The 12,797-nt window shown below is 42.6% G+C and overlaps 1 protein-coding gene across 1 annotated transcript in view; it reads right to left on the reverse strand.

The window, feature by feature from the left end:
* The window catches only part of foxj3 (forkhead box J3), a gene marked incomplete at its 5' end in the record, with an annotated part of 39,399 nt that extends 28,214 nt beyond the window's left edge, over positions 1 to 11,185 (reverse strand). Inside the window, one exon of the mRNA XM_080000041.1 lies at positions 10,865 to 11,185. Coding sequence (XP_079856167.1) covers positions 10,865 to 11,185 — 321 coding nt within the window. The remainder of the gene's footprint in view (positions 1 to 10,864) is intronic.
* Positions 11,186 to 12,797: the final 1,612 nt, after the last annotated feature.

The raw sequence follows: 12,797 nt of genomic DNA on the forward strand, positions 1-12,797 counted from the left end.
GATGCAGGCTTGCACTTTTTCTCCTGTGCTACAGAGAGCCCTTCATCCCTCCACTCCTCCCTCTCTGCAGAGACAGCGCAAGGCCATGAAAGATGGGAGGCAAAGTGACGTCCTCTAGTTTATCCTCCCTGAAAGCCTTCGCCTGCTCTCAGTTCCACATGAGGGATCTGATGAAAGCAGTCTGTCAGTATGCCACTTAATTATCAGCCAGAAGAGGAGCTTCTGATGCTATCCACTGACAGTGGCTCACAGCAGCCCACTGACTACAGCACCGACTAACAATGAGGAACTGACTACAGCATTTAATGGTGACAGGATTGTGCCAACTGGCCACTTAGGAGTTGGACAAATTAAGTTAAAAAAATAAAAAAATTAAAATAAAAAAGGCACAGCAAGCCTTTTGTTCCATTCCCCGAATGTCCTTAGCACATTGTATGCTTAATAAATATAACTGAAAATCCTCTGTATAGTATAGCAAATTTAAATGTGCAAAAGGAAAGGAAATACTGTAAAATAAAGACGTTTTGACCTTTTATTCTCCTGCATGTCTACACAAACATTATAAAGCTAACGCTGCTCAATATGCACATTACCATCTGTATGCAAATAAAATGAGACACAGACATACGCGCCCTTTTAACTCCTCTCATAATATTCGCTAGACCGCTGTCAGAAATGAGGACTATAGCCATATACCGCATGGATTTCTTTACAGAAAAGCCAAAAAGTCTAGCAGTAACTTTAATCCAGTAGGAGAGGTCGGCTACATTCTCATGCTAGATTAAAATAAGAAATTTGAATTTTGCATGCCTTGTCATTGAAAGGGAAATGATATGTCAGTAATGATTGAGCACCACTAAAAGAAAGGCAGTTTTCTTTGGGCTGGGTCTGGTATCACAGCTTAGTATGGGATGCCTGGCAATTTGGAGTCTACTTGCAAATATGCTTGAGACTACATTTCTCACCTTTAAGAAGGTGGCACGTCAAGATGAACAAAGCACAATTTGGTAAAGGTAATCAGTTTGTAATAATTTTTGTATGATTCTCAACTGGAAAATAAATGGAGACAAAAACAGCATTTTTTGGATGGTTTTGTTGATATGTCACCTTCCTGGTAGACCCCTCTTCGTAAGAAAAGTTGGCCTTGCATGTTAAGAGTGGATTGACTCAACCTTCCCTACAGAGACAGATCAGGGCTTCCTCCAGTCATTTGTCATCAGGGAGTGTATTCACAAATGACTGTCAAAGAAGAGGCAGCACCATAATCATTGATTTTGTTACAAACAAAAAAACAACTTTTCCTACGCATGTCAAATTGAGTATTTGTTCAACAACAAACACACCCTACAGTCCATTAGCCAAGTTAATGCAGAGCTGCCAGATCCTCTGAACCATAAATAATACATTGCAGTGGTCAAGAGAGGCCAGACACCTCTGAACCCCTTCATCCCTCTACACAGCCACATTAATGGACTAATTCAGAAGCAATTAACTGGTGGGGAGAGGCTGTGGCCTTGCAGCTGGTAGAGCACAGGCTGAAGGGCTCACAGCCAGGGCTTGGATAATATTGCAAGTACACATTGCCACAAACTAAAAAATGAAACCCAACAAAAAACACTTATACATACAGGAGATGGGAGTGAACATTGTGTAATAAAGAATCCGGTCTTCCTGATCAAGAAACCAATTGGAAAAGTAAGGAGGAAAATAAGGAAAATTGTTCACAGTAGTCATTATGTACACACTCATAGTAGGGCTGGGCAATTAATCACATTCAATGACTATTTTGGCATGCAACAATTATGAAAACAAGATAATTGAGATAAAGCGATTATTGTGCCGCATTCCGTATCGCAATGATGCTCTTGTTTTTTTCTCGTGTTTAAATCAAGCGCACCCCTCCTCTTTACAGCAGTGTGCTTTCGCCCCTCCCCAACCTCACTCTCAGCCAGGCTGCTGTACTGCACGTGTGCCGGTGATGTGGCCATTGTTGCCAGATTGGGCGGTTTTCCATCCAATTGCGCTACTTTCGATCACATTGGTCTGGAAAAATTGCATTGGGCTGGTACATAAAATTTGGGCTGGTTTGTGAAATAACTGGCAGGTTTTTTTTCTTTTACAAGATCATACAATTGTGTTCCGTGGCTCCAAAAATAAACAGTGTTTTTATTTTAGCTGGATTGTATTTTAATTTTATGGAATGAAACAAAAGAAGCACCATACGTATCAGAATCAGTTAAACTCTTACACCCGTGCACGCTACGCTGCACACCTCGCCATGATGGCCCACATCAGCACCAAAAAGCAGGGTCTAAACTGCATACAAGGCTGCTCATTCTAAAATGTAATTTCGCCCCATTTTAGCCAGAGTCTATGTTAATGCAAGTTTCAGTCAATAAATTAGCTGCAGGAAAACAGATTTTGAGAACAGTGACGTTGACAAATGAGCAATTACAGGAGGGATATTCATGTGTCACATCCGTGGCCGACGTGACCTGCGATTAGCCCCGCTGATGCTGAATGCGAGTTGCCAGAGCTGTGCCTGTCGATATGAGTGCCAGGGAAGGCTGCTCAGCCCCCTTTCTGACATGTCATCCATCACTGGTTCTGCTCTGCTACCACAGCTGTGTCACTGCCCCCCCCCAATCATACAGAGCGCTGACCCCGCTGAGGACGCGCCAGCAGGACGATCAAATATCGCTCTGAGAGGAGGGTTGGCTTTCCTGCTATACTGACTGGACAGACGTCCAAAAACACCTTTCCCAAAGTTCCTCAGCCACAAAGGCCCATTTATAAATAGAAGATTCACAAAAAGATATAGAGGTGAATGCTGACAAAACTAAACAAATAAATAAATTTACAAATTCGAAAGGTCCAGATTTTGAACAGCGAAAGCCCTACCCAAACGGTGATGCCAGGGGTAAGTGTCATAGGACAGAGAGAGGATGAATTTGATAAATACAATGTGAAACAACATGCTCCAGGCATCCAGACTTTATGATAATTATTTGCCATATAGATTTTGACAGCGTAGCAGTCGTCAGAGGTAAGTGCTATTCCCTAGTTTTTAAATTGCCATCAGTCAGGGATGACCTACAGTCTGGATATATGGGCTCAAGTGGAGCTCAATGTAACCCCATACTCTGAGTAGGGCTTACCTAAGTCAGGCTGCAGAAACCTGGTCAAATCAGGGGAGTCCGGGTGCTACATACTTTCTAAAAGAATCTGCTCCAGCCACTGCTAAACAGTACCGCTGCCTTTCTCCTTTCCAAAAACCCAATACTATGTGCGTAAAACAGCGCAGGCAGTTAAAGGAGCTCTAAGCTTCACAGGAGAAAACAGTTCCACAGGGAAAGCTAGCTACTTCAATTATGGATATTATTAATTAAATAAAAAGACCAGGAGAAAAGAAAGAAAAAAAACATCATGCTCATACTTTGGATAAATTTCTTCCCTTAACTTGTTTTAAATCTAATTTCCATTTCATATAAAACAAAATCTATTTATAGGCAAAGCAGTTAATAATCAGTCTGGCAGAGCTTGACTTGATTTAACAGTGCAGATTCTATGTTAATAGCAAATTTCAGTGACATGGCTCCATTTATACCTCCCTCAGACCCCACTCTAATAACCTCTCAAACAAGGCAAAAACATTGCACCTACTATATAGAACACCATTTTTAGACATTTGCATTAATACTAGATGTATGACATTTTCAGTGAAAAAATAAAAAAATAAAAATAAGAGACTGATGACCGGCAAAAAATAATGATTAAAATATTTCCAGTGATTGACAACTGCAAGGTCTCCGAGCAGCTCACTTGTCACTTCTCCCAAAATAAAAGAAAAACCTGAGAATGTGCTAATGCCCTTTCCAGTTAAGTCGTTTTTTAAAGTGCCTTAAAAGCCTGACAGTTAATAACTAACAATGACGTCAAAAACTGATTTTCTTCCATGTCTCCACTTCAGGTTCCTAGTTTGAAACAATGCAAGGACACAGCCTGTCTGATGTGATGATTTTACACTCACTGCAAAAAGTGATGACTGGAAAAGACGTCAGTGTAGGGTCTTCCCCTTTCAGTCATAAGCACTAAAACAGCATTGTGCAAGACCAGTATATAAACCATCCACCAACTGACTAGTGCACAAGAAGAAAGGCACAATACGTCTGGTCTCAATGAAATATACCAAACTGATTCTGTGTCTTGTGCTTCTTCTGTGAAGCAAAACGGATTAGCGTGTCACAGAACCAGAAAAGGGTGGAGTTTTGAGAAATGAATATTTAAAATCTTCAATCAATACCTATCTTCCATCATCATATTTTTGAAAATCATTTAGGGAAAAAAAGGCAGCAAAATGGCAGTAACAAGTCAGGAAGCTAGTTTTGTTAACACATCTCATTATCACAGGGCGAGGAAATGTATTAAATCAATTGATGTGATGTGTCAGTGGAGTGAACAGTTTTTACAATAGACCACCAAACATCAATCCCAGGCAAAAAAGGAGAGGACACAGATGAAAGCCCTTTAGTTTTGAGGACTTTTTAAATGGATAATGGAATCTATGGCCATAAGAGGGCGAACTGTGAGGTCATAGATGCGAGCGTTGCAAAAGAGAGTTTTGTGTAAAATTGAAGCCAACATCTCTACACAGGCCTGTGGGCCACAAGAGGCAACTCTAGAGTCCCGAGGCCTTTTATGTTCTCCAATGAAGTCAGCACTTCACACAGAGGAGTGCGGGGACAGGGGCTCCTGCCAAAATGAATCCCTGCCAAGGCCTGCCAGCTTGTTCTCCCCGCCTACTCCGAGGGGCATGAGCGTGAGCGGTGGGGCGCCGGTGGGTGGGCGCAAGGTGAGGTTAGTGGGCGGCCGGCCAGGCAGGAGCTTCCTGACATGGGAACCCGCCTCACAGCAGGATCAAACTGGCTGCCGAATGAATCACTACTCCTCCCACCATCTGACAAAGTCAGCTGCGGGCCAGCACAAAGCCACTTCTGCTGTCTACACAATTAACAAGCAATCTAGAGAGGGAGAAATGCTAAAAATACAACTGTGCCACTCAGTCACCATCTTGGATTGCATCTCAACTAAGGAGCATTCTGCACTGAACTTTGATACAACCCAAGAAAATGATATATTTTCTTAAGATTGTATCTTGTGACCAGGGGGTTACGGGGAGTTATGCTCTGTGGCTCTCTAAATATGTATCAGAGCTGCTGAATAATTCAATATCAGCAAAGCGTTTAAAATTTAAATGCTTGCTTTACGGCGTAATGATGATAGAGGCTGGAGGAGCAGATGGAGGTATCAGAGAAAGTAGCTCCCAAGCAATTTTACACTTTCAGATTTTTGAGCCCTGCAAACCTAAAGCTTGAGGTAGTAGATAGGACAGGGAGAGCAAATGCTCATACCTGACCGATCACATTTAAATAGGCAACTGGAATAGGGATTTTCTGAGCTGTAGCCAGCTGCCACTGAGAAGCAGGAACATTATCTCCAGAGTAAATAATGTCCTGGAGGACCAGTAGCTCCCCAAATCGCTTTAAAAAAAAAAAAAAAAAAAAAAAAAAAAAAAACAGAAAAATGCTCCAGGCTTCTGTTATTAAGCCTCCAATCCAATGGAAGGCCCAACCTTTGATCTGTATAGGGTGCTGTATATTTGCATTTTATAATGAGATCAAAGAGGCAAGGTCCAGGGCCCCTGCAGAAGAGAGCTCTGCGCCCCATTCCTGCACAGTGGACAATTTACAGACCAAAGCAACATTTCTATTAACAATATCATGTAGGAGCTGCAGACCTTAGTGAGGATGCAGTGGGAGATTCAATGTTTGTTAGGAAATCACCAGCCGCCTCCTTTCTGGTTCTGCTAATTTTCCTCTCTGCACATAGGTGTCGAACAGAATGAAATAAAAACATGCCAGCGGCAGCAATCTGCGCAACAGTTTAAGTTCACCAGCAAGCATTTCAACCCTAAACTGGTGAATAGCACCAGATTTTCTTTGGCATGGTTATCCTGGGATCCGGGCTTTAGAACATTTACACTGTTTGCCTTAAGTTAAAAAAAAACACAGAGTAGAAGCTGGTTGGACAGGGGCATGAAGGTCAATGCTTGTGTTCCTGTGTGTGCATGTCTCTCATTATTATAGTTGCAAAGACACCTCCAAAATGAAAATATCATGGCAAGATCACAAACATCTGAGCTGAGCGGAGTTTTCTTGTCGTCATCTGTGGGTGCTGACATCTGTCCAAGCCACACGTTTGTAGAAGGCCTGATCTGATTAGATTCCAGATTTTGAGTAGGATTATAACCCTGTTTGGTAAACAGACATTTCAAATCTCTGCAGATAAGAGCTTTTGCATGGACCTATAGTGGCAGGCTAATCCTTTAATATCCATACATATGCCTTTATGCAGAGTGTATACATGATATATTGTTGGCCAAGGCAACTGACTACTAATGCTTTACAGCCACTATAGGATGAGTGGGCTGAGAGAGCAGAAGGATGGGCTCAACGGAGATGAGATTCATTAGACACTAAGCATACAAGATCGGGTCAAACTGAGCCACAGCCAAATGTCTTGACGGTAGGTCTCATTTTAGCAGTGCATTCCGAACTGGACAGGCAGACCAGAAACTCATGTTTGAGTTTACAGAGAATCAGAATCCACTGTAGCTATATAAGGCTACATAACCACACAGGTCTGCAACCCTGCATGTTTTGACAACAGGCAAAAAAATAATCAAAATTGCCTGCAAAATTTGAGACGGTCTAAAAGAGCAACGTCTAATTGCTTGCTCATAACTTCAGTCCCATATTTGCACTCTTGAAGGTGGCATTCATATTTTTTGACCTTGATGAATTATCTGTCTTTATTGACAGCACTTATTGATATTTCTTAAAAGCGTGGGCTAATGGAGTTCTATTGAGATGATTAAATGAGTTGCTGCTGCCGGGATTAGCTTGGTCTCATCTCTCCAGCACAGCCTGCATTATCATACAGAACAGACGCGTGCGTGTGCTGAGTCCTAAATTCCTACAGCTGACATCTCCAGGGGAATAGAGTGATGACTACATTCAACCTACATTCACCCCCGCACAGGCGTTCTCGTTTCCAACTACTTGCATGAGCACATGCACACATGGGTACTATATTTGTATTCATTATGTGGTAGTAGCCAATACAACAAGGAAATTACCCCTGCATTCCTTTCACAAAATAACAAAAATTCAATAAGGTTTACATCCCCCTTGCTCCTGTGGTGATCTCTCTACATGCCTTAAAAACTTCCAAGGCGAACAGAAGACTCATAGCTGTGAGATACCCCAAGGACCTCCCAAGGGCCAAGAGAAAACTTTGTGCAAATACATCTATTAGAGATTTTTCCCTGGATTTAGGGGAGGCCTTACCAGTAATATCATTTGGATGCTGGGTTTTGAAGGCTAAAGAGCATACAAAAAAAATGTAAGGAACCATCACAAAGTCATTGGATCTCAGTCAAAGAAAAAAAAAAAAAAAAAAAAAGAAGACAATTGGAGTTTGAAATCCATTGAAAGACCTTATACAATGAACAGATACACATGCGCAAGCACTCTCTCATAACAAAACACACAGACACATGTACACATTTCAGATAGTAAGGTGCTCAGACACCCCTACACAGAAAACACTGCATCAGCCAATCTTTCCTGTGCTTAAAAGCATCCTAATTAGGGCAAAGGGTTATTTTTTATATTGTTAAATTGACTTACAATTTAGCACAGGACTAACACTGTGTCCATTGCTGCGCTATGCTTTGAAAAAGTAATTAACTTGTAACTCAATCAATTTTTTTTTTTTCCCCCCCACAGTAGTCCTGTAGCTCAGGAGAATGAATAACTGCCAATACTGCCTAGGTTCTGGTCTACATTTTCCACTGAGCCCATACAGTCTTTCCAAAGAGTGTCAGCTCCTTATCGTTAAGCATTTTGTGAATGTCCTTAATTTTTAAACCACTGACATATGCTGCCTCACATCTTGGATCTTCCCATGACTTCTTGGTTTCTCTTAGACACTTCAGCCCTTTCTGAAGGAAGTTTGCATGAGAGCTAATTTGATGGACAAGAGAGGGAGAGTATTCGGAAGATGCTGTGAGAGAGGGGAAACAATCAGTTTATTGTGAACGGCAAGGACATGTTGTAATAGCCCTTTGCTACTGGTAGAGACGGGATTTCACACAGTGTGGCTTCAAAAAGATCGATGCCAACTGTCAGCATAAACAGAATTCTCTACTCTAAGAATTTAGAGTACAATCTAGACTAAATAACAATGTAATTCAGCCCAGTGTCCTTCTCCTCCATGGAAGATAGCGTAGCAATATTGTGCCAATGTCTGTATAAAGTACGCCTTTGTCTGAGCATAGTCGAGTTTTATGGCTGAAAGCCGGGGAAAAGCCAGAAACAGGAATTATGTTTTTGTTAAGTTGAACATAACCATTCTGTAGTCTACACATTGCATGAAGAAATATGGACTGATGGAAAATAAGTTTAGCTACGCTGCTGACAACCCGATAAGGAATGAAAAAGGTAAAAGATATAGATGAAGAATGGAACAGAAAAGTATAATATATCTTCTTACAGAGGGGCGGGCCTTCCACAAAAGCAAAAATCAAACCATTTGTAATGATAGAACGTGTGTTCTCTACCTCACCACGGACTGAGATAAACCACACACACACGCACATGCACACGCACACGGCTGCATACATCTTGTCTGACTGCAATAAAGCAGCGCCTAAGATTCTATTCCCAATAAATGTCGACTGATTGGAAAACTCATTCTAATATCAATTTCCATCTGAGCCCTTTAAAAAGGCAATCAGCACAGCTTCATCCCAGTATATCATGGCCTCCTTGAGATGATGACACAGCATTGGCTCTCTTCTCCTGCATAATAGCCTTCCCTTATCAAGGCATCTGCAATGAATAATACCACCCATGAATGGGCTATTTAGTCTGTGTTCACACAGATAGGGGCCACTTCTGAGTATGAATTCTGGATTTTACACTTCACACTGTTCTCTCAGGCCTGTAAAGTTTTTCCTTTTTTTTGTATTCAAGAAGTAAGACACTTGGTGTGATTTGGCTTCATCATAGATTTCTCTAAGCTTCTCAGATGTGACTATTGTAATTACTGATGGCACTGAACTTTGTTCAACACGGTGCCAACAGAAAACAAACCAGAGTCAAGCAGCATCGGTTCCAAGCCTCTTCTATAAACTGTCTGCAGCTGTAATCTCAGCCGAACCTTATAATAGAATTTCCAGATGAGTGACAAAAGAGATTTCAGAGATTAAAGTACCAATACTGATAAAACAATGACAAGCCACATGTGTCACAAACACCAGAAATTGCATTCATATTTTGACATATATGATCACAGCCCAAGTCTGATTTTAAGGCACAGCATAATGGCATCTTGATAACACTTATTGGGGCACATTGAAGCAGGGGTTGTCAGCCCCCTCCCCCTCCCCCGGGCGCATTTTTAAGTTTCAAAATTCTCACGACAACAGCAATTATTTATAATTGACACCTTTTTTTTTTTTTTCTTTTTTCTCCTTGTTTCCGAGCTAGTGCCACTGATTTAATGTGTTACAATTCCCATTTAGGTCTATAAGTAACACATTGCTGCCAAACAATAATGTTTGTTATTGTACTTTCAAAACTGACACTGTACGTGTGGTAAGTGCAGATATTCCACATTGGATATTACGCAACTGTTTCATGTGAATTTGAGTATTGCATCAGCTATATTTATCACATAATAGAGCATGAAGGAAGATCCAAATGGCTTTTGCAGAAATATATTTCAAACCTTTTTTTTATGAAAATATATAAAATAACAGTATTCACCAATCAGCCACAACATTAAAACTACCACAAATAACCACAAATTTTATGTAGCTCCCCCTCGTGACGCCAAAACAACTCTGACCCATCGAGGCATGGACTCCACAAGATCGCTGAAGTTGTCCTGTGGTATTTGGCACCAAAACATCAGCAGCAGATCCTTTAAATCCTGTTAAGTTGCAAGGTGGGGCCCCCATGGATCAGGCTTCCAGCACATCCCACAGATAATCGATTGGATCAGACCCTAACTCCGGCCATCCACATGAAAAACCTGATTCATCAGACCAGGCTACCTTCTTCCATTGCGCCACGGTCAAGTTCTGACACTCACGTGTCTATTATAGGCGCATTTGGCGGTGGACAGGGGTCAGCATGGACACTCTGACTGGTCTGCGGCTACACAGCCCCATACACAGCAAGTCGGATGCACTGTGTGTTCTGACACCTTTCTATCATAGCAGCATTAACTTTTTTTTTTAGCAATTTCTGCTACAGTAGCTCTTCTGTGGGTTTGGACCAGACGGGCAGGCCTTTGCTCCCCATATGTGTCTATGACTCTGTCGCCGGTTCACCTTGTCCTTCCTGGACCACTTTTGGTAGGTACTAACCACTGCATACTGGGAACACCCCACAAGACCTGCCGTTTTGGAGATACTCTGACCCAGTCGCCTAGCCATCACAATTTGGTCTATGTCAAAATCGCTCATACCCTTACGCTTGCCCATTTTTCCTGCTTCCAACACATCAACCTCAAGATATTTACTTCACTGTTATTGACTTCACCTGTCAGTGGTTTTAATGATGTGGCTGGGTGTATAAGTCTTAGAAAGGATCCTGTGCATCACAATTCTCCCCATGTGGGGTCATGAACTGACAGTTGAGAATGTCAAGTCACGCATGCATTCAAGTCTGATTTCTATTTAAATGTCCAAGTTCTATAAAGCATGAATCTGCTAAAACGGTCTCTTTCTCACCTTCCAGCCGCTGCCCGCCTCCCTGTAGTAGGGGAAGTTATCACAGATCCACTGATAGATCTCACTCAGTGTCATCTTCTTCTTTGGCGAGCTGTTGATGGCAAAAGTTATGAGACTGGCGTAGCTGTATGGCGGCTTGCCGTCCTTGTGCTGCTGCACTTCCTCCTGATCCAGGGTGGTGTTGGGGTCCAGCAGGGCGCTCTTCTTACCCATGCCAGGCCCATGGGCATTCTGGGCATCCGCCTTACGAATGGCTGCCTGCATGGTCAGCTGAGGCAGCCAATCCATGGAGGTCAGGCTACTCTCCAGCTCCGACGTCATGGCGACGGCAGGCTGGGCAGGGGGGTGGGGGAGAAGGTGGTGGTGTTGGTGGTTCTTGGTGGTGTTTAGCGATGTGTGGAGAGCAGGACAGGTGGAGGAAACAAGCTGAAGCAAGTAACTGGTGAGGGTTGAAAACAGCACTCCTGCAGCTCAGGACATCTGCTTGCTGGTCTTCTAAAGGTCCACCCTACAGACAGAGAAGAAAACAGAGTTCAATCAATGCACCATTTGCAGGGCCAGACAATAACAGTTGCCCAGATGTCCCAAGAAACCTGATTTGGGCCATTGTCAACCATTGCATGTGCCAGATTGCGCCTCAGTTTGTTTATAAACTTCTATCAAGGAAAATTAGTTATCCTGGCACATTATTTACTCAATTGAGAACATTGAAAATGTTATTTTAATTATACAGGATCATTATCACTCAATTATATTATCACAATTCTGCAAACATTTTGCCAGTCTTGGCAACATGCATGCAACAGCTCATGCATAGTTGCCAATTTGGCAACCACTTCTAAAAGTTAGTGTCTGGCCCTGGCACCATTTGTGATACATGGAGAACCAAACCAACCAAAACAAATCATTGCTATACATATACTATACATGCTGATAAAGACACTGCTTATCAGGGAACGCAATTCTGAACAGTGCACACAACACTAGTTACCTAGTGTCTCTGCAAAGTATCTGCCTATTCCCTTAATCCCTATGCAGGAGAATTACAAGCCCACCACTTGCTGCTCACAGAGCTGACTCATAGCTGGAACTCCATCTGAACAGAGAGAGCGAGAGTAAATGCAAGGGAATTGTTTTCACAACTGCCAGCCAAATGGGGGAATGGCTCAGGAGGAATTCCAACTCTCTTGGGGGTAGTAAAGTCCGTCTCCTTCTCCCTTCCTCGCTCGCTCCCTCCCTCCCTCCTGGACTGGCTGCCTCTTCCCTTTTTCCCCCCCCAGATGGAGCCTCTGCAGTAAACAAGCCAGCCAGTGTCGTCTTGTCCTCCTGCTCCTGTCCTGTGAATTTCTGCCGTGCTGTGAAGTCCACAAACAGCTTTTCTTCTCTCTCTCCTGCTCTCTCTCTGGGCAAAATGCCTTCTCTCTTAAAATAGAGCAGCAGAGAAGAGAGGCCTAGCGCTTTAAAATAGGTGAGCATGGGCCTCTGTGCAAAGCAAGCCCCCTGGACAGGAATGACACTGCAATCTGATGTGTATTGTTTTTGCTCTCGTCTAGACTAAGCAAGCATGCACGAATGTTGGCGTGTTTGTTTATGCGTGCCTGCCCAACCTGGGATGAATGAGAGTTTGTGGTTCATACAAAACATTTTCAAAAGCTCCAACTTATATATGGCTTGCTATGGACATTATGAATATGGAATTTTAGAATTTATATTTTGAAATGTCCGAGATTCTCGTCTCCTGCTCTCCTCACCGAGGAGCTCATACAACGTCAACACTTTGTGTAGGCACTAGGCAGCCAGTGAGTTCTGGGCATTGAGTAATTACTGACAGGTGTGTCAGGTAGAGGATATCTACTCATCCCAGAGAGGACAAACAAATACTGCAAGACACCTACGCCCTTTTACTGAAATACAATTGAGTCAGCAACTGCTC

The sequence above is a fragment of the Zeus faber genome (assembly GCF_960531495.2).
Source record: "Zeus faber genome assembly, chromosome: 5".
In the NCBI taxonomy this organism is placed as follows: Eukaryota; Metazoa; Chordata; class Actinopteri; order Zeiformes; family Zeidae; genus Zeus; species Zeus faber.